The following is a 22,396-nucleotide window of genomic DNA, read 5'->3' as shown; positions in this document are numbered from 1 at the left end:
AACCAGCAATCCTTTGGATCTGGTTAAGTATTGAGTAGTAGGTGGACTTTTGAAACGCCGTCCACCAGCCCACAACACCATACAGCATTATGCCTAACAACACGCGGTCTAAACTCCCAACTTTTGCATATGGCTCCCTTGCAGGAGTATAGGGCAAGAGTTGCCTTTCTTGCCCTTTCCAAAATTTTGGATTTGAACTTCAATGTCCTGTCCAGCAAAACACCCAGGTATTTTGAGCGTTCTGTAAATGGAAAATTCTCTCCACCCAAGGAGACAGGCAACTTGTATCTCCTGCTGAAAAGAACTACTTCTGTCTTGCGCGGATTAATACCCAGACCACTTTCGGTAGCCCACTATGCTGTTGCACGTAGAGCTTCCTGAAGAATATCTCTTATAGTGCTGGGAAACTTTCTCCTTACCACAATTGCCACGATATCATCATTCGCGACCACTTTTACGCCTTTTTCTTCCAGAGACAATAATATATTGTTAATGGTTATATTCCAAAGTAGAGGAATATATAAAATATATTGTAAGTAAGTTATTAATAAACTTTCTTACGGTAGTGTTGATGTCTAGAAACTCCAACTCCTTCATGATTGACGTCGCTTCAATGTCAAGAAATGCTACCATTGTACATTCCTTGACAGGGAGAGAACCCTCTATGTAGCCGACTAGGTCGTGAAGCGCTGTTTCAGTGGATTTGCCTTTACTATATGCATGTTGCTGCCGCGACAGGGGATCTTTGCTCTAAGATATGTTTCTATGAACCTCTCAAGAGTCTTCAGCATAAAGGATGACAGACTAATAGGACGAAAATCTTTCGCCTTCGTGTGGTAGGGTTTTCCTGCTTTTGAAATGAAAATGACGTTCGTGTCCCTCCATCCCACAGGTATATATGACAATCTGATACAAGCAGAGTATATCTCCCTAAGCCATGGAACCAGTCTAATAGACTTAGCTTATTATTCAACCTGTGATACATCATCAGGGCCTGGCGACTTAAAGGAGTCGAAACTTCTTATCGCCCAAAGGATTTTCGGCTCAGACACAATTTGCCTAATGGACTTCGACGAATGCATACCAATGACAACCTCTTCTGGCGCCACGTTGTGCGTTGGAGAATTTCCCGGTAAATGTGTATTAACGAGTAGTTCTAGTGTTTCCTCAGTAAACATTGTCCATACATTCTCTGACTTCTGAATATACCCCACCGTAATAGATCTCAAGGAGGCCACCGTTGCGCAGAGGTTAGCATGTCTGCCTATGATGCTGAACGCCTGGGTTCGAATCCTGGCGAGACCATCAGAAAAAATTTTCAGCAGTAGTTTTCTGGTTTAATGCTGGCAACATTTGTGAGGTACTATGCCATGTAAAACTTCTCTCCAAAGAGGTGTCGCACTGCGGCACGCCGTTCGGACTCGGCTATAAAAAGGAGGCCCCTTATCATTGAGCTTAAACTTGAATCGGACTGCATTCATTGATATGTGAGAAGTTTGCCCCTATTCCTTAGTGGAATATTCATGGGCAAAATTGGCATTTGCAATAGGTCTCGAGGGCAGAATCTTCCTTTGCCTACAGGCCTCAGATGTATCCTCCACGAAGCTGCAGAATTCTACTCAGGATTTGTTCTGAGCCTTTCTAAGCTCGCCCTTGTATTACCTTAGCCTTTTAGATGTGGTGCTCTTGTGGCTTTCGCTCCGTTGAAGAGTTTTCTGCAGACCTTCCTTAGACCAATCAGCTCTGGGGTCCACCATGGCGGTCGATGTTTGCCCCTTGGCTAGGCACTAGAGCACTTACCATCGCAAGTCTCCGGTCACCATCAGCCTCATCCCATCTTCCAGTCAGTGGTTGAAAGATTGGGATTACACTCCTTTAGTCTTTCAAGTATGTATTCAGGATCTGAGGGAATCCTTGGTATCCAAGCATGCGGAAGGAAGGAATATCTTCCTTTTTGATTAAATCTTGTGCTGCACCTGACCAGTTCTCACCAGTTTTTTAGCGCACAATGATACATTCCACTTGAGCGTTTAACCCCGAAGGCAATTAGTCTATATCGGCCTCGATAGCAGCCTGCATCGTAACAAACTAGAGGAGAGCCAGGAAATTCCGCAAGGACATCGGGGTATACTGATGACAGTTCATTGACAATGCCACTCCAATTATTCACAGGTATGCAGCCCTGTTTTTCTAGTCCCTAGCGACATTAGCAAAGGTCTTTCGACCCATCTTTCTATTGTTCGCCATAGTTCTTTTAGCCATGGGATGCCTTCTAGGTAAACATTGGTTGACTGCGGTGCAGTTTCCGAATCTGGACGTGTAGTAGTAGGGTAGCCTGTGCAGCGAATCCTCGAGCCCAATTTAGGAAGTCTCTCTCCCTATTAGTGAGAGTCTTAGGATCATTCGCACTAAGCCTCTCCTTGCCTCTCCTGCGCCTTTTTTTTATTCCAACCTCGCTCCACCAGTCGAGGTTTCAGTAGCAGACAACATGCTACGGCCTGATAAAACCGCCGCAACTGTTGGGTCTTTGGAGTCTATTCTAAGCCTACCCACGGGCTATAGACGATCGAGGTACAGGAAAATTCTTGCGGAGCGAAATAGCAAAATGTCCGCTCCACTCAACGGTTTAAACAAGAATCGAGGTATTAAGTAACGTAAAAACTTCTCAAAAAGATGTCACTCCGGGGCACGTTACTTGCTATCATTGAGCTTAAACTTAAATTCTCTTCCTTAATGAAATTCTTCGGCGTAAATTTGCATTTGCAATTAACTGAAAAGTCGAATAAATGATAAGCTTAATGAAGTAAGCTGGAGTAAATTTTGTGTAATTGTTTTTATAAAAATGGGCGAAACAAGGAGATACTTAAAGGAAAACAAGGATATTTTAATACTATGCGCTGACAAAGGAGGAAACCCCGGAAAAGGATGACTACGACATGAAGATGACATCGATTTTAGGTGATATATGAACTTATCGCCCAACTTCAGGTCTTCAGGTCAAAATTAATAAAATCGTCGAAAAATTATTCAACCTTAATATTTTGGCCATGGTTGAAAAAAAAAACAGACTCAAAAGCCGGGTGACCATTTGACTAACATATTAAACAACTTGACAACGGATTCACAGTATAACATTAACAATGGAATACAGATTAGAAACAGGACACCGATCAAATTATCGACAATACGGAGGTACTCATACGGAAATACGGTGGTTCATTTAATGTTTTCTCCCTATTTCCAAACGTACCAGTAAATTTGGCTATTATAGTGATAAAAGAAAAGTGGACTACCGTGGAAAAGTATTCCAAGATCCCAATGGCTATAATCATAGAGATGCTTTCATTGTGTAGACACCAGGTATTTAACATACATTGACAGGATATATGAGCAAAAAAAGGCATGTCAATGTGATCCCAGTGCCACCGATTATTGCTGATATCATAATGGAGGAATTGCTATATGTGACAATGAAGAACTTAAACCAAGACTATTGACGAAATATGTAGACGATATTTTCTGTGTGATTAAGAAAACGGAAATGAAAAATACACTCCCAGAACTCAATTCTTTTGACAAACAATTCCATGGACACCATGGTTTATGGGCAAGAAAACAAGTCAGGGATATTAATTAATTGCCACTCGAAACATCCACCACGGATAAAGATTAATACGGCAACAAATTTCATACAGAGGGTTTTAAAAATCAGTGACACCATTTTTTACAACGAGAACGAGAAGAAAACACGACAAATCTTCGGGTTAAATGGTTTTCCAAACAACTCCATAAGAGATCTTATCAAACACGTAAGAGAAAAGTCTTCCAATACGAAAAAGAAATCGCCAAAGATATTCAAATCTACAACTTACATCCCTGGTTTTTCGGAACGTTTAAAAAACTCGGATATATATGACGGAATTAACTAAAAATTAGCACAACACCCTAGGCAATCTCTTAGCAGGACAAAGACTAAAATTGATAAAGATGATAATTCTAATGTAGTTTATAAGATATTGGGTTGCCCAAAAAGTAATTGCGGATTTTTCATATAGTCGGCGTTGACAAATTTTTTCAACGGCTTGTGACTCTGTAATTGCATTCTTTCTTCTGTCAGTTATCAGCTGTTTTAGCTTGCTTTAGAAAAAAAGTGTAAAAAAAGTATATTTGATTAAAGTTCATTCTAAGTTTTATTAAAAATGCATTTACTTTCTTTTAAAAAATCCGCAATTACTTTTTGGGCAACCCAATACAATGCAATGAAATGAAAGTAACTCATGCCCAATGACATATGTAGGCACCACAAGGACAAAACTAATATCTCAAATTTCGGGCCACAAATCGGACCAAAAACTGTCTCACAAACCCACAGAACAAAAGACGGCACTTGTCGCTCATTGCAGCTTGACAGGACACATTCAAAACCTTAAGGACGTAGAAATTTTGACACAGGAAAACAATTATAAACGTAGATACATGTTAGAAATTTTAACTCTCCTTTTGGCAAACGAATAAACTTTAACGGACACAGCCCACTTTGCACATATTTATAGGAGTTTGAAACATAAGTATAGGCAAAAAAGGGAGAAAGAGAGAGCTTAAGTATAATTTTTACATTGTTAGAAGAAAGTCGTTTGAAATTGTTAAGAAAAATGTAACTATTGAAAAAAAAATAAATGTTTTTTGTTTTGTATATCAATATTTTAATGTATAAAAATTTCAGTGAAATTCCCTGTAGAAGAAAACCGGTTGTTTTCGAAATATTGAATTTTTTATCCTTTTGACAACACTTGTTTAAAAGCTCACGCACGTTTCGTGCTTTGTTTCGCTGTAAAACATCCTCAGTTTGGTCTAAAATTTAACCATGAATCGTGTTATGAACGAACAACGCTTGCAAATTATTGAATTTTATTATCAAAATGCGTGCCACGTTTTTATCGAAAATTTGTGTTCAGCGACGAAGCTCATTTTTGGCTCAATGGGTACGTAATTAAGCAGAATTGTCGATTTTGGAGTGAAGATCAGCCAAAAGCATTGTAAGAGCTACCAATGCATCCGTACTTCTTCAAAGGTGACGCGAATCATAACGTAACTGTGAATGGTGAGCGCTACCGTTACATGGTCTCCAACTTTTTTTTGCCCAAAATGCAAGAGCTTGACTTGCATGACATGTGATTTAAACAAGACGGTGCCACATGCCACACAGCACGCGGAACAATGGACTTATTGAGAGGCGAGTTCGGTGAACATTTTATTTCACGTCAGGGACCGGTCAATTGACCGCCTAGGCCGTGCGATTTAACGCCTTTAGACTATTTTTTGTGGGGCTTTGTTAAAGCCCATGTCTATACAGACAATTGACGCATTGGAAGACAAAATTGAAGCATTTATTCGTGAGATTCGGGCCGAAATGTTGAAAAGAGTATTCCAAAATTGAATTAAGCGGATGGACAATTTGAGGCGCAATCACGGTCAACATTTGTGTGAAATATTCTGTTTGAAGATTATTTCACAAAAATTGTTATGAACCGTACTATCGATTCAAATAAAGATTTCTTGCATTTTTACGAATTTTATGTTTTTTCTTTTTAAAAACTTTCGTATAGCTCTTATAAAATCACCCTTTATTATGTTAACAATGTTATGAGCAACGTTTGCATTTCCGTTCGAAAGCGCGGGTTTGGCAAAGAATTTAATATGAGCCCTTTTCAAAAACCGACAATGGAACAAACAATTTTAAAAAAGTAACAACCTTAAATTGTTATATATAACAGAATTTTATTCTTCAGATTTTCTTGAACTATGGTTTTCTTCGCATCAATTAAGGTTGTTCAGTGTTATCAAGGCGTAGTTAATAAGGTGGTCGCATCGGTGACAACAAGGCAACTTTTTTGGCCATGAAAATTCGATTTGCCGTGACCAAGGCGTTTTTATTGAGGTGGCCGCATCAGCACAGCTGATGGATCTTGATATGTCAAATCATCTTTGAATTCGCCTAATAAAAATTTAAACTCCAAAATAAATATTTTATAAATTGATTCAAGGCCTATTTATCACGTGGCCGCATCAACCCAACTGATAGAACTTGATATGTCAATTCATTTTTGAATTCGCCTTACAAAAATATTATCTTCAAAATAAATATTTTTAAAATTGATTTTTGTTTTTGCTGCTGTTATGGTTCTTAAACTTAAGTTATATAATGACAGTAACCGTCTAACAACCTCAATTGCTGTAAGCTTTACTCAGGGAACTAAGGCCCATTGTGTCGGCCACACAAATATTCAAAAAGCGCAGAAGAACACAGATAAAATTTACGTCACTACAATGTCAGACATTAGAATGAAGAAGGAGTCAATATGCATTGCAAAAAAGCGGCCAGGCGGGCTGGAGAGTTCCCTCCAATCTGCCATTTAAAGCTGTAGTAGTTAAGAATGACGAAAGGACCATGTGCCTGAAGATAATTTAGACAAAAAAAATGTGTTTCTTTAGCCATAATCCTGCACCTATCCCCGCAATTTCAGGACAGTGCCACAATAGGTGCTTAACCGTCTATAACTCATCCTCATCCCCACAAATCAAACCTTAGTCCGTCATGTGTCCAGCGCCACGGCGAAGTCCTGACATTGCAATGAGAGTGGTATCTCCATCCCATGTAAAAGAAAACCCCTGATCACACCAAGTTACCTCATATTGGTGAATAGCACAAACTTTATCTTTCGGGGTATGCCATTGGCTAATCTTGGCACACGGCCACACACCATAATGACTCATCTAACTATTGTTCGCTCTAGTTCTTTAAGGCATGGCATGCCCTCTAGGTGACTTCAGCCTTCTGGCAGACTGCGGTGCAGTTTCCAAAAATAGGGAACAGAGTTGAATCTCTATTTTTTGTTGTTGGGCATCTGACTATGGAGGTATTGAATATATATGATTCTTCCATGGCCTTGAGTGTTACTTTTCCAAAGCTATTTGTACTATGAAAATACAAATGTTGATTAATACCGCAGTGGTTAATGTTTGCATAATTTATTTACATTGTACGTCGTAATGCTGTGACATTTCAGGTTTTGGGCAAATTTGTTTTAACGAATCAGAAGAAGATGTTTATTTAATTTTAAGTTTCAAGTAATAATAACAAAAAAAATTAAATATATAGAAAATTACTATCTGCTCCCAAAGGTTTAACCCGTTACCAACTCCAAAATGACAAAAATACTAACAACATGCAGACGCACCCCAAACGCAAGTTGAAAATTATAATCACGGACGGCTTATCACGTGTATCACATATATGAATTTCAGGTGGACAAGATGATTCCTCCTCTCTAAATGAACTTGGTTTATATGATGTTGATGGGCAGGTTAATGACCCCACCAAAGGTCTTAAATAGAAAGACTACGACTAGAATAACACTTCCAAGAGGGGCTTTATCTCCCGCTTGGCGATATTGGTTATCAATGGGATTTCCAAGTGTTTAAAAGAGCAGAGGGCGAGGAAGGGTGGTTAATTTCCTTATACTATCACACATATTTCAGGGTGCATAAATGAACGGTCTAGATTGGCGATGGCGAATGGGCTTGGTAAAAACCCCAGAAGGACGAATCTTGGTGTGTTTAAGAGACTTGTCCTGGATGGGATGGAATTGCCGCTCTCACTACAAAAAGGAGGCTTGCCTGGCCATTGCAATGTTAGAACTATCGCACGCCATTGGCCTCATAAAGAGGCGGACTTCTCAGAAATGTGGGGAAGAGAAGTTATAGACGGTTCAGCATTCATTGTGTCACTGGCCTGTAATTTCGGGGAGAAGGCTTAGGGTCATTTTTTTCTGTCTGGATTCTCTACAGTCACATACTACACGCCCTGGAGTCAATGTTACTCGTAGTGTACTCCATTCCATAGAGTCGATACCACAACCAACAAAGAGAGAGTCAAATTACACTAAGCAACAACCAATATGAGCGAATGCCCAAGCGATAGCTAAGCATAAGCAGCAATGTGAAAATGCACCACCATGGTGGCCAGTGAACTCTTTTCACTGTCACGGCCGCTAAACTCTTTCCGCTGATACAATTGCTACAATTCATATACACTTTTCGGGAGAAGGCATTGACCCTAAACTGACTTAATAATTGCACTAGATGCATATTTTGTGCAAAAAACGTAGATGTCAGAGATATTTGTATGTATTAATTATATGTGTATTGAAAAAATTGATTTTGGGGAATTATCGGATGACGCCAGTAATGTCAATCAGACATAAAATTGGCTGCCCAGAAAAACTTTGTAGAGTCTTTTATTTTTAAATCAAATAATAGTCAAAAAAATTCCGAAATTATTGCAAATTAAAGAAAAAATTTCCATAAAGATTAAGGCAAACCTTGACAGAACTTTGTTCTGAATACATTGACATTATCGGTTTAGAGTCAGAGATAGTCAGTATTAATTATTTTGATGCGCAAAAATATTATGCAATATAGACGATGTTATATCAAAAAAGGTAAAGCCAATCAATCAATGATTTATTTATAAGTGGGAATCTTGACTTAAGACAATTTTTCGCAAAGCTCGAAGAAGAGGCCGGTAAACATAACATTGACATAACATAACATTACACCTCATTCCACTATTGGGGCCACAGAACTCTTTCTGTTGACATTGCTACATTTCTGGTACACTTTTCGAGAGAATGCAAAGACATTGGCCTTATAATGCAATGGACATAATAAATGCACTAGATGCATATTTTGTACAAAAAACTGAGATGTAAGAAATATTTATATTGTATAAGTGTATTTGAAAATATTGATTTTGCGGAACCATCGAATGATGCCGGCAGAGCTGATCATTTTGTATAAATTGGATGGCTTTTCTCCAAGAAGCACATTCAATAAAGAAATGTCACCAGGCATACAGTTGCCTGACATCAAACAAACCTAGTTTGATTTTACACACTCATCGGCTAAAACCATCGTCTTTTTGACCGGCCAAAACGTCGAATTAATGGGTCTGCTGTAGTGCCCTGTCCTGGCACTCAATAACTTCTTTTTATTCCCGCACATTGAGATAAATGTTTTAGAGGATTGGAAGAAGTGCTTTGACAGTTGGTTTGAGCGCATGCAAAATTATATAAATCATGCCGGAGAATACTTCGAAAACAATTAAACCATTTTTGAAATGAATAAACATCGGTTCTGATCGCTTGAAACAAATTTGCCGAAAATGTCATGGCGATTGAATTTTCTTCGGCTTGTTTTTAAATTTTGATATATTCAGTTCCCCAAAAAATTGCTGCCTATGCGGCCACCCGCAAATTGTGCTTGTGGCCTATTCGCCACCTAGTAAATAGAGTAGAGTAGTACTTACTGAATTACAATAAGTAAATGAGAGTAGTACTTATTGTAATTTTATTGAATGGGTTCTTATAGGGCTTTATAGTTATAAAACTCAGAAATAAATAAAAACAAGTAAAAGCGTGCTAAGTTCGGCCGGGCCGAATCTTATATACCCTCCACCATGGATCGCATTTGTCGAGTTCTTTTCCCGGCATCTCTTCTTAGGCAAAAAAAGGATATAAGAAAAGATTTGCTCTGCTATTAGAGCGATATCAAGATATGGTCCGGTTTGGACCACAATTAAATTATATGTTGGAGACCTGTGTAAAATGTCAGCCAATTCGAAGAAGAATTGCGCCCTTTGTGGGCTCAAGAAGTAAAATAGAGAGATAGATTTATATGGGAGCTGTATCGGGCTATATACCGATTCAGACCATAATAAACACGTATGTTAGTGGTCATGAGAGAATCCGTCGTACAAAATTTCAGGCAAATCGGATAATAATTGCGACCTCTAGAGGCTCAAGAAGTCAACATCCCAGATCGGTTTACATGGGAGCTATATCAGGTTATGAACCGATTTGAACCATATTTCGCACAGTTGTTGGATATGATAACAAAATACTACGTGCCAAAATTCATTCAAATTGGATAAGACTTGCGCCCTCTAGAGGCTCAAGAAATCAAGACCCAAGATCGGTTTATATGACAGCTATATAAGGTTATGGACCGATTTGAACCATACTAAGCACAGTTGTTGGATATTGTAACAAAACACGTCGTGCAAAATTTCATTCCAATCGGATAAGAATTGCGCACTCTAGAAGCTCAAGAAGTCAAAACCCCAGATCGGTGTGTATGGCAGCTATATCAGGATATTGACCGATTTGAACCATATTTGGCACAGTTGTTGGATATGATAACAAAATACTACGTGCCAAAATGCATTCAAATTGGATAAGAATTGCGCCCTCTAGAGGCTCAAGAAGTCAAGACCCAAGATCGGTTTATATGACAGCTATATAAGGTTATAAACCGATTTGAACCATACTTGGCACAGTTGTTGGATATCATAACAAAACACGTCGTGCAAAATTTCATTCTGATCGGATAAGAATTGCGCACGCTATAGGCTCAAGAAGTCAAGACCCAAGATCGGTTTATATGGCAGCTATATCAGGTTATGGACCGATTTGAACCATACTTGGCACAGTTGTTGGCTATCATAACAAAACACGTCGTGCGAAATTCCATTTCAATCGGATAAGAATTGCGCACTCTAGAGGCTCAAGAAGTCAAGACCCAAGATCGGTTTATACGGCAGCTATATCAAAACATGGACCGATATGGCCCATTTACAATACGAACCGACCTACACTAATAAGAAGTATTTGTGCAAAATTTCAAGCGGCTAGCTTTACTCCTTCGGAAGTTAGCGTGCTTTCGACAGACAGACGGACGGACGGACGGACAGACGGACGGACATGGCTAGATCGGCATAAAATTTCACGACGATCAAGAATATATATACTTTATGGGGTCTCAGACGAATATTTCGAGTAGTTACAATCAGAATGACGAAATTAGTATACCCCCCATCTTATGGTGGAGGGTATAACAAGTTATAGTTCGATTCGGACCATACATGAATGCAGAACATTGTAGAATTCATTGTGTAATATTGCAGTTCATTCGGATAAGAATTGCGTCTCGTAGGGGCTCAAGAAGCAAACTCGGGAGATAGGTTTATATGGGAGCTGTATCAAGCTATTGATCGATTCAGACCATATTAGACACGTATGTTGAATGTCATTAGAGAAACCGTTGTACAAAATTTCTGCCAAATCGGATGAGAATTGCGCCCTCTAGAGGCTCAAGAAGTCAAGACCCAAGATCTGTTTGTATGGCAGCTACACCAGGTTATAAACCGGTTTGAATCATACTTGGCACAGTTGTTGAAGTGATTCCAAAACGCGTCATGCTAAATTACATCTAAATCGGATAAGACTTGCGCCCTCTAAAAGCTGAAGGAGTCGAGACCCAAAATCGGTTTATATGGCAGCTATATCAGGTTATGAACCGATTTGAACCGTACTTAGAACAGTTGTTGAAAGTCATAACAGAACACCACATGCAAAATTTTAGCCAAATCGGTTGGCAGCAATATCAAAACATGGACCGATTTGGTCCATTTACAATCCCAACCGCCCTACACTAATAAAAAGTATTTGTGCAAAATTGCAAGCGAAATTCGAAATTTTGCATGAGGTATTTTGTTATGACTATGGCTGAAGTTTTGTACAATGGCTTCTCCCATGACTTTTAACATACATGTGAAATGTGGTCTGAATCGATCTATAGCTTGATACATCTCCCATATAAACCGATCTCCCAATTTTGCTTCTTGAGCTCCTAAAGGGCGCAATTCTTACTCTAATTGGCTGAAATTTTACAAAATGACTTTTACTATGGTCTCCAACATTCAATTCATTTATAATCCGAATCGGACTAGAACTTGATATAGCTCCAACAGCATAACAGTTCTTATTCATTATTCTTTGTTTGCCTGCAAAGAGATACCGCGCAAAGAACTCGACAAATGCGATCCATGGTGGAAGGTATATAAGATTCGGCTCGGCCGAACTTAGCACGCTCTTACTTGTTGCTTTTCTTCCTACCTAATGGACAGTATGCTTAATGCTGGTGGTAAATAGGCCACACGAATTTTATTGTTTTTAGGAAAATGTGTATTTTATTTGTTTATATTAGTTATATTTCAAATGTATTTTTTGTTTGTTTCTTTTTAGGCCAAATATGATAACATTAAAATTATAATATACACTGGCGATATTGAGAGTTCCCCTAATACGATCTTGGAGAAAGCGGCAAACGTTTTTAATATTAATATAGACAAGGACAGCGTTACATTTGTATATTTGAAGTTCCGACATTGGGTTGAAGCGAATAAATATCCCTGTTTCACTCTTCTTGGGCAGAGTGTTGGTTCTATGTTGTTAGGATTAGAAGCTTTGTGCAAATTTCCACCCGACATTTATTTAGACACTATGGGGTATGCGTTCACTTTGCCCTTATTTCGATTTATTGGAAGCTGTAAAGTCGGTTGTTATATTCATTATCCAACAATCAGTACAGAAATGTTACGAAGAGTTCAAATGCGAGAGTACTCTCACAACAACCTTAACTATGTAGTTCGTAATCCATTTCTTACCTGGATTAAGGTTACATACTATAAACTCTTTGCAAAGGCTAGTATAATCTCTTTAAATGCAATGAATAACTACTAATGATTATCTATAGATTTATAGTTTAGTCGGACGAAGTTCTGAAACTATAATGGTGAATTCATCTTGGACCGAAAATCATATTCTAAATTTGTGGAAAGTACCGTTCAAAACCCATCGCGTATATCCCCCTTGCGAGGTTAAGGACATTAAAAGTCTAACGCGTGTACAAAACCCGAATGAGATTATCATATTATCTGTTGGACAATTTCGACCGGAGAAGGATCACCCCCTACAATTACAATCCATGTACGAACTTCGTACGCAACTGAACCGAAACGAAGAGCTTTGGAATAAAATAAAGTTAATTATTGTCGGGTCGTGCAGAAACGAATCCGATTACGAACGTTTGAAGAATATGCAAGATCTTACAAAACATTTATCGTTGGAAAACAGTGTTGAATTTAAAGTAAATGTGTCCCATCATGAACTTATGCAATTGTATAAATCTGCAAGCATCGGCATTCATACAATGTGGAATGAACACTTCGGTATAGGAATAGTAGAATGTATGGCTGCAGGCCTTATTATGGTCGCACATAAATCTGGTGGTCCGTTGTTAGATATAATCGAAACGGCAGAAGGGTCGCAAAATGGGTTTTTGGCGGCAGATGCAACCGAATATGCCAACAACATTTTGGCTATAATATTTAACTCTGACGAGGGGAATGAAACTATAAGAAATGCTGCCAGGTAAGTAAACTATTTAAGAATGCAATTTGTGAAACTCTATTGGCGTTATAGCGTTCTCTGTGGCAGGCTTTCGTTTTAGCCCGACTACAACTCAAAACAATGCTAAAGACCCGACTTTGAGTCAACTCCAGGTTATAATAATATATGTGTCTTTTCAAAAACAAGTATATTGGAGGTGTGGTCTAAATTTTTAACCAATTTTTATTAGTTGATATTAAATTTGAGACTACGCATGCATGCCTTCGGCCAGATTTTTCGTTATAAACTCAAAATATTGAATTTTCACGTATAAGTTAATCACAGTTTAACCTAACTTAAGCATCCGTCTTAACAAACGATTAAGGCTAATTTATTGCCAAGCAAAATGCGAATTTGTCTATTAACATTCTATTAAGGAACTGAGGCAAACTTCTCACATATCAATGAGTGCTGTCGGATTCAATTTTATGCTCAATGATAATGGGCGTCCTTTCTATAGTCGAGTCCAAATGGTGTGCCCCAATGCGACTGGGTATGACTTTACTACATCACCAATCGGTGACGAACTATACTCTAGCTGCCATAACACGAGGCATTAATTTGGCTGTGGATTTGTCGTTAGTCGGAGACTGAAACACCTTGTCTCTAGCTTTTCTCCGGTGAATGAGAGGCGAGCAACAATCCGCTTAAAAGCCAAATTCTTCATCATCAGCCTTATTTGTGCCCATGCCCCGACAGAAGACAAAGACGATCAGATCAAGGATATTTTCTACGAGCGCCTAGAGAGAGAGTATGACAGCTACCCCGCCCATTGTATTAAAATCGTTTTGGGAGATTTTAATGCGAAGATAGGGAAGGAAAACATTTTTGTTTCAACAGTCGGAAAGTTTAGCCACCACGAGATAACGTCCAGTAATGGGTTGAGGCTAATTGATTTCGACGCGCAAAAAACAAGGTAGTTAGTAGCACCAGATTTCAACATAAAAATATTCACAAAGCCACATGGCTGTCACCCGATCAAAACACGAGGAACCAAATTGATCACGCGATAGATGAAACGTGGAGCGAATATAGATTTGGATCGTAACCTGTTGCATCAAAGGTTCGCATCTGTTTGAACATGGCGAGGAAATTACGATCAGACACTACACAGAAGCTGAGCATAGAAAAGCAGAGACAAAGAAGGAAATCTGATAACTGACACAGATAACATGCTGAGGATATGGAAAGAACATATTACCCAACTGCTAGTGTCCGATGTTGGCCGTGAAGACGATACCGCAGAACCAATCCTTGATGATGGTATGGAATGTTTACCTCCTAGTCAGGATGGGGTCCAGGTAGCAGTGACCCGACTAAATAAAACAAGGCAGCAGGAGCCGACGGGTTACCCGCTGAGCTATTTAAGACAGGATGCGACACGCTGATAAGGCGTATGCATCAGCTTATCTGCGCAATCTGGCTAGAAGAGCGTACACCAGAAAGGAGACAAGACGGAATGTGCCAACTACAGAGGAATAAGTCTCCTCCCCATCGCATACAAGATACTCTCGAGCGTACTGTGTGAAAGATTCAAACCTAAAGTCAATGAGATAATTGGGCCCTAGCAATGCGGCTTTAGACCTAGTAAATCCACCCTAGATCAGATATTCACACTGTGCCAAATCCTGGAAAAGACCCGAGAAGGACAAATCAACACCTACCATCTCTTTGTTGACTACAAAGCCGCCTTCGATACTCCTTTACGTTGAATGAGATCGGTATCCCTGCAAAATTAATAAGACTCTGCAGGATGATACGCGTTCCTCAGTAAGAATAGGAAAGAATCTCTCCGAACAATTTAATAACAAACGAGGTATTAGTAGTAACTGGAAGCCTTTGAAAGATTCGAAAGAGAGTCAGTGATATTGGGTCTGGCAGTAAATGGAGATAAGACGAGATGGATAGTTTCAACTCCCAAAACACCTTGTACAACCGAGCAGATAAAGAAAATGGAAAATGTTGGGAACCACAACTTTGAGATAGTCAGTAACTTTATCTACCTCGGCACCGCCGTAACCGAAACGAATGACATCAGTTTTGAGATTAAGGGAAGAATAATACTGGCAAACAGATACTACTTTGGACTAAGTCAGCAGTTTAGAAATAAGGCCACCTCTCGACAGACAAAGGTTACACTGAAACTACCCGTGCTGTTATATGGTTCTGAAGCATGGGTACTTGTGAAAGCAGATAAGGCAGTGGTTGAAGTATTTGAGAGAAAGATTCTTCGTAAAATATATGGACCAGTTTGCGATAATGGAGAATATAGGCGACGTATGAACCGCGAGCTGTATGACGACGATAACATAGTTAAACACATCAAAATCTAGGCTGCGTTGGCTAGGTCATGTTGTCAGAACGGATGAAGAAGTTCCAGCAAAGAAGTCTTTTATAGGCGGTACACGTAACCGGGAAGACCAAAAGCCAGATGAAAAGATCAAGTTGTGGGAGACACCTCGAAATTTGGTGTCAGAGATTTGAGAATGAGCGTAGAAGATCGTGATGCTTGGAACGCTATTCTACGTTCGGCTAGTGGAACAAATATTCTGTCATAGCCAATTAAAGTAAAGTAAAGTGATTAAGAGGAGGATCTCTGGTTAACGATCGGATTTTTGAACATGTGTTGAACTCTGTAGAGGGCCCGCCCATACAAATGATGAGCTGCGAGTTTAGAGGGGACATCTTTACGCTGCGTTTTGCGTAGGCGGAATGTATTGATACCGTCAAACAGCTCGTCAGAGGTATTCACGCTCCCTGGGAAGGCGCAAAGCTCGACCTTGTGAGAAAGGTGGATATACCCCAGCAGTAAATTTGCGACGGAACGCATATTGGGATTCTTCGGCAAGCAAAACCAAGGTTTGGTCGCAAAGAAGTGGGAGGTCTTTCTCAGGGAGGAGAAGGAGGAGGAAACTCTCTTTGTGGTTGGCATTGATCAAGTCTCCGTGACGAGTTTTGGCTAAGACTAGGAGAAGCAAAGACCCTTATACTAAAATATCAGGCAGTGCAGTGGCAAGAGACCCAACACAGCCTAACAATCAGGAACCCGACGACGTAAATATTCGGAATACTGGGATAGGTAAAGATCCTAATATTGAAACATTAGGCAGCGCAGCTACAGGAGACTCAATGCAACCCAACGAACAGGGAGCCGATGATGGTACCATCACCTACTCCCAAGAAGCCCATTTACTTAAGATTTGGAGGGAAGGCTAAGATAGGCAAATAACCTAATGTTGAAACACCAGGCAGAAAAGGGAATGGAAACCCAATAAAGCTTAACGAACAGGGACCCGACGATGAAACCATTACCAACTTTATAAAGAGTCGGAAGACTAGGCTAGGCAATGAACCTAAAACGATGACATCAGGCAGTGCAGTGACAGGAAAGTCAATGCAGTCTAAAGAACAGGGAGCAGACGTTGAGATCATCACCTACTCCCAAGATGCCCATTTACTGGAGGACCAATGATTGAGGTAATCCAGATGAACCTCCACCGGAGCGAGACTGCTACACACGCTCTGTTGGAGAAAATCAGCAAGGGCAAGATTCATATTGCCTTAATTCAGGAGCCATGGACGACCCGGAACAAAGTTTCTGGACTGAACTCTATCAACTACCAATTATTCTATGCTAATATTGGTACTCGGTCGAGGACCTGCGTTATTTGTCATAGAAATTTGAATTATATATTTTCCCCCGAGTTGTCAACGTCGAATGCAACAGTGGTGAGACAGGGAGACGGTGGAGCATACTTGGCATCACTTTATCTGCCTTTTGATTCTCCAACATCGCCACCAACGTCGGAGCTGCAACTGCTGGTGAGGAAAGCAAAACAGACAGGAAACGAGGTGCTAATAGTGTGCGATGCGAACTCACCACATTTCGTGGGGAGCACCAACACTAATAAGCGGGGCCAAGCCCTGGCAGGGTTCTTAAATACTAACTAACTAATAACACTTAATATTGGTAACACCGCTTCCTTTGTTAATAGGATTAGGGAGGAGGTATTAGATGTGACGATATGTTCAGAAAATCTGATGCATAAGGTGCAGGATTGGATGGTCTCCATGGAACACTCTTTCTCTGACCATCGCTACATTAGGTTTAGAATAGCACGGACAGCGCTGAATCCGATAAGCTTCCGGAATAAGTTGAAGACCAACTGGACAAAATTCGAAAGGCTACTCAGAAGAAGATTTGGGCAATATAATTTGTATTGTCCAAGCATAGAAGAGATTGACGAGAATGTTAACAGGATAACGACCGCACTGGTGGGATCCTTCGAAGATAGTTGTCCTCTTCGGGAAAGGAAATCAGACCAAGAAAAACCCTGGATGATCGGGGAGATTCGCAATATTGGGAAAGAGGTTCGCAGACTTTTTAACAGAGCACATCGTAAAAAAGCGGAAGTTTATTGGGATGTGTATTACACACGGCCCAGTGAATGCAATAAGATTACCAGAGCGGCAAAACGTGCCTCCTGGAAGCTTTTCTGCGAACAGGTCGATAGCGTTAATGACGCCGCCAAGACAAAAAAGTTTCTCTCAAAAAGCCATATCCAAACTGAAACTTTAGTAGACGACATGGGAGTGAGAGCAAAGACAACGGAGGACATGTTGATTAAAACCCATTTTCCATAGGATACGACGGGACTCACGGAGACACCGGAATCTTGGAATAATGACGTTGGGTCTATAATTACGGAATTTATGGTGAAGGAATCCTTGAGGAGCTTCAAACCATTTAAGTCACCCAGACCTGATGGGATATTTCCGGCATTACTACAGAAAGAGGCAGACTATCTGGCGCCTCGTATGGCCAAAAAAATTTTCACAACGTGCCTAGGACTTTCATATACTCCGAAAGCCTGGCAGGAGGCAAGGGTGGTGTTTATATCTAAGCCCGGCAAGGCAAGTTATGCGACGCCAAAGGCCTACAGACCCATAAGCCTTACGTTCTTTCTACTCAAAACCATGGAACGTGTTGTGGACACCATGATAAAGAGTATGACATCCAGCGTACTGCTCAAATACAAACAGCATGCCTATGTCAAGGGAAGGTCGGTGGAGATTGCCCTGCACGAGGTTGTGCATAAAAAAGAAGAGTCGTTCGATGCCAAGATGTACACACTGGCGGTATGCATTGACATCGAGGGGGCTTTTAACAATGTGCGGAACGACACACTGATTCAATCCTTAGACCAGTATCGGGTGGACCCGGTCCTTAGAGACTGGATAAACCATATGCTAAGGAACAGGTGAATAAATTGTGTGTCCAATGGCATAAATATAAGGGAGAAAGGGCACAGGGCACGCCACAGGGGAGCATTTTATCGCCACTTCTATGGGTGACCACCATAAAAGACCTATTACGGATGCTGACTGAGGAGCGACTAGAACTCGTCTGCTACGCCGTATAATACTTCTAAGAGGTAAGGATCCGAACGAGCTATGCAGAAGGGCCGAAAGGGTCTTGCATATGGCATATGACTGGGCTAGACCCAGAGGTCTCAATGCAAACCCAGAGAAGAGTGAAATATGCCTGTTCACGAGGAAAACGAAGGTGGGCGAATTTAACGCACCACGTTGCCCCAATAAGACGATTTCGATATCTGACAAGGTCAAATACTTAGGTGTGATCTTGGACAGGAAACTGAATTGGACGTGTCATATTCAGGAGCGTACTGAGAAGGCTGAACGATTTTGGGCACTGATGAATCCTAGGATAGTCCACTGGCTTTACAGGAGCGTGATTAGACCAATACTTACTTACGCCTCAATAGTTTGGTGGACTGCTATGGAGAAAAAGTGCAACATAAGGACCATACAACAGGTTCAGAGAACATGTTGTCTTGGCATAGGCGGACCGATGAGGACCACGTCCACTAGGGCACTGGAAACTATTCTAGATATCCGACCCATTGACATACAGATTAAGTGTGAGGCAGCCACTACGGTTATGACACTTAAGGCGATTGGAGAATGCATTGAGGATGGGAGCAGGTCCTACCATCGAGGTATAATCGAGGCGACGATAGGAAACCTGGAAGGAAGTGGAGAGGTTTCTGATCGGATACCTGAGATGAACCTTGAAGTCGAGTGCGACGCACTGCTACCATCGGCACAGTCTTGCATTGATGGAACCCTAGTATTGCCATCTGGAAGATCATGTTACACGGATGGTTCAAAGCTAGAGGACAGAGTGGGCCTAGGGGTTTACATTGAAAACCCAGAGACTGATATCAGTTTTAGACTGCCTGACCATAACACAGTCTTGCAGGCGGAGATCCGGGCTATCACGGAATGCGTGAAGTGGTGTGGTGCTAACACGAGGACGTCGAGTCTGAACATCTTTACCGACAGTAAAATTGCCATAAGGGCAATAACAACCAGGACGGTAAGGTCACGAACAGTCTTGCAGTGTAAGAATGAGATTAACGCCTTCTCTGAGGATGGGAAAATCCGCATCGTTTGGGTGCCGGTCCATAACGGAGTAAGGGGAAATTAAAGGGCAGACGATTTGGCGGTGAAGGCCAGAGGACTGCCGTCAATAAACTCGGTTAACCCGAAGCCTTTCGGGTCGACGCAGTCTGAGTTAAGGGAGTGGGTGACGAATGCGCATGCAACATTGTGGAACAGCGAAACGGTCGGTAGGACGGCGAAAATCCTATGGGGGGATCCAGATCGTGAGAAGACGAGGCTATTACTGAAAGGAAGCAAGAAGGAGGTAGTATAGCTATTGATATCATAACGGGACACATAGGACTACGAGCTCACTTATGTAAAATCGGTGCAGCAAGTGATAGCATGTGGTGGGCATGCGGGGAAGATGATGAGACGTTGGAGCATTTCCTTTGTCATTGCCCGGCTTTCGCGTCCAACAGATGCCGGTACTTAGGTGGAGACACAATATCAGACATGAACCAACTTAGGGGAGTGGATTTTGTAAGTAGCACGGAATTCCTAACTTAAAATTTTCTTTTTAGAGGCTACTTCATAGTTTTTGGAGCGCACAACAAGCCGATTACTGGCTTAGTTGTATGTCCATAGTGGCATAGAGAGGATTAATATTAATATCCCTCTTTTCAACCTAACCTAACCTAAAGTGTGAGGGAATCAAGCGCATTTTGATTGAGCGTCACAGCATTAGTGTGTACAAAAGGATATACAAAGTTTTGTCTGATACGGAAATTGGAGATCGCAAACCTTCTGAATTTTTTAGATCCTTATCACTTCTTGCTGGGACAAACTTTAGTTACCGAAGGAATTAAGCATCGCTTTGACTGCCTCTGATTTAACAGATAAGGACCAGTTAAAGCATTTGGAAGACAATCTATGGCATGTGTAGCAGGCAGACAGTGAAATTCCGAGTATTAGTACCAACACTGTCAGATTCAACCACAGATAACTTGGGGAAAATTGTTAGTGCTTTAGCTCAAGCCACGAATAATTTGTTTGAAGGATTTAAAAGTCTTTCTCTTAAGGTTAAGGCAATGAGTAGAGATTGGGAGGTGTCTAGGCGGCAACCACGTAGTTTCGGATTTAATCGAGCACGATCTCGTTCCAGGAGTAGATGATGGCTTTGCAAATTTCATTATAGGTTTGGGGAAAATGCACTGAAATGTGAACAGCCATGTGTCATTTCGAATCTCGACAGAACCAAACAAACCAATAAATCCCATTGTTGAGGCTACAGACAATAGGCGATCAGAATTAGTAACTCGTCGCCTGTTTATATATAATATATATATAACAAATTAAATTTTTTAATAGATAGTGATGTAGATATCTATGTTTTACCTGTATCGGCGTTTGGCTCATCTAAAAGCATCAGATATTGTATTATCAGCTGCTAATGGCTCGAATATCGCTACGTTTGGTAGCAAAATTCTTCATGTAAATTTAGAACTCCGGCGAGAATTTCCCTTTGTCTTTAGGTTAGGTGAGGTTTAAGTGGCAGTCTGCCATCAGACTCACTTAGACGTTTTCGTCCATTTTGATACCACAGGAACAGAAGAAGGAAGATGCCTTCTAGTTCCTACCGTTGGACCATCCAGATCGCTTTTAAAAGCCCAGTAACTCGCGAATGTTCACATCCGCTAAATCAGAAAAGTTCTCAAAGAACCTTAAGTTGAACTTCTTCTAACTGCTAGTGCGGGATACACACACAGAAGGTGTTCTATAGTCTCTTTTACCTCGATATCTCTACAGCTTCAGCAAAAGTCGTTGCTCGCAACCTTCTGTCTGTCAGCTTGTTTTCCTATTAGACAGTGACCTGTCATGACGCACACAATGATTGAGACGTCTGTTCTAGCCAATGACAGTAAAACAGTAGACCTCTTCCAAGTCTAGATTAGGCCACATAGTTTTGGAATGCTCACAACCCTCTCCTTGTTCCACATACCATTCGGTGCCCTTCGGTCCTGAAAACTTAGCTTACATGTCGCTAGAGTCATACCCTCAGGTTCCAGTATCCCTGGAGTGTGTAAGGTAGTTCCTAGTCTCGCAAGCTCGTCTGCTTTAGAATTGCCTGGGATATCTCTGTGGCCCGGTACTCAGAACAGGTGAATTTTGAACTGTTGGGCCATCTCGTTGAGAGATCTGCGACAGTCGAAGGCGGCTTTTGTCTTGACAAATATATTCTCCAGGGATTTAATGGCTGCCTGGCTGTCTGAGAAGATATTTATGCCAATCGTCGTAATGAAATTATATCTTAGCCATTCCACCACTTCCTTAATTGCGAGGATCTTTGCTTGATACACACTGCAGTGGTCGGGTAACTCTTCGATATGACCAGTTCTAGATCTTTAGAGCACACCCCAAAGCCCACCTGATCGTTTAGTTTGGAACCATCCGTATAGAAGTCTATGTAACTTCTGTTACCAGGGATATCGTAGTTCCAATCGGTTCTACCAGGAATAATGGTCCAGTAATTTTTATCAAAAAGCGGCTCAGGTACGTTGTAATCCACACTGCCTGGAACATCGGATATTGTATCAAGTATAACACAGTGTCTGTGGCCGCCACATGACCAATGAGAAAGC

The 22,396-nt window shown here is 40.8% G+C and overlaps 1 protein-coding gene across 1 annotated transcript in view; it reads left to right on the top strand.

Annotated features, from left to right (window-relative positions):
* Positions 1 to 22,396, top strand: part of LOC106088058 (GDP-Man:Man(3)GlcNAc(2)-PP-Dol alpha-1,2-mannosyltransferase) — a 99,617-nt gene that overhangs the window by 46,434 nt on the left and 30,787 nt on the right. The window contains exons 3-4 of the mRNA XM_013253356.2: positions 12,144 to 12,602; positions 12,655 to 13,331. Of these exons, the coding sequence (XP_013108810.1) occupies positions 12,144 to 12,602; positions 12,655 to 13,331 (1,136 nt within the window). The remainder of the gene's footprint in view (positions 1 to 12,143; positions 12,603 to 12,654; positions 13,332 to 22,396) is intronic.

The sequence above is a fragment of the Stomoxys calcitrans genome, chromosome 1 (assembly GCF_963082655.1).
Source record: "Stomoxys calcitrans chromosome 1, idStoCalc2.1, whole genome shotgun sequence".
Classification (NCBI taxonomy): Eukaryota; Metazoa; Arthropoda; class Insecta; order Diptera; family Muscidae; genus Stomoxys; species Stomoxys calcitrans.
This window is presented reverse-complemented; position numbering and strand designations above follow the sequence as displayed.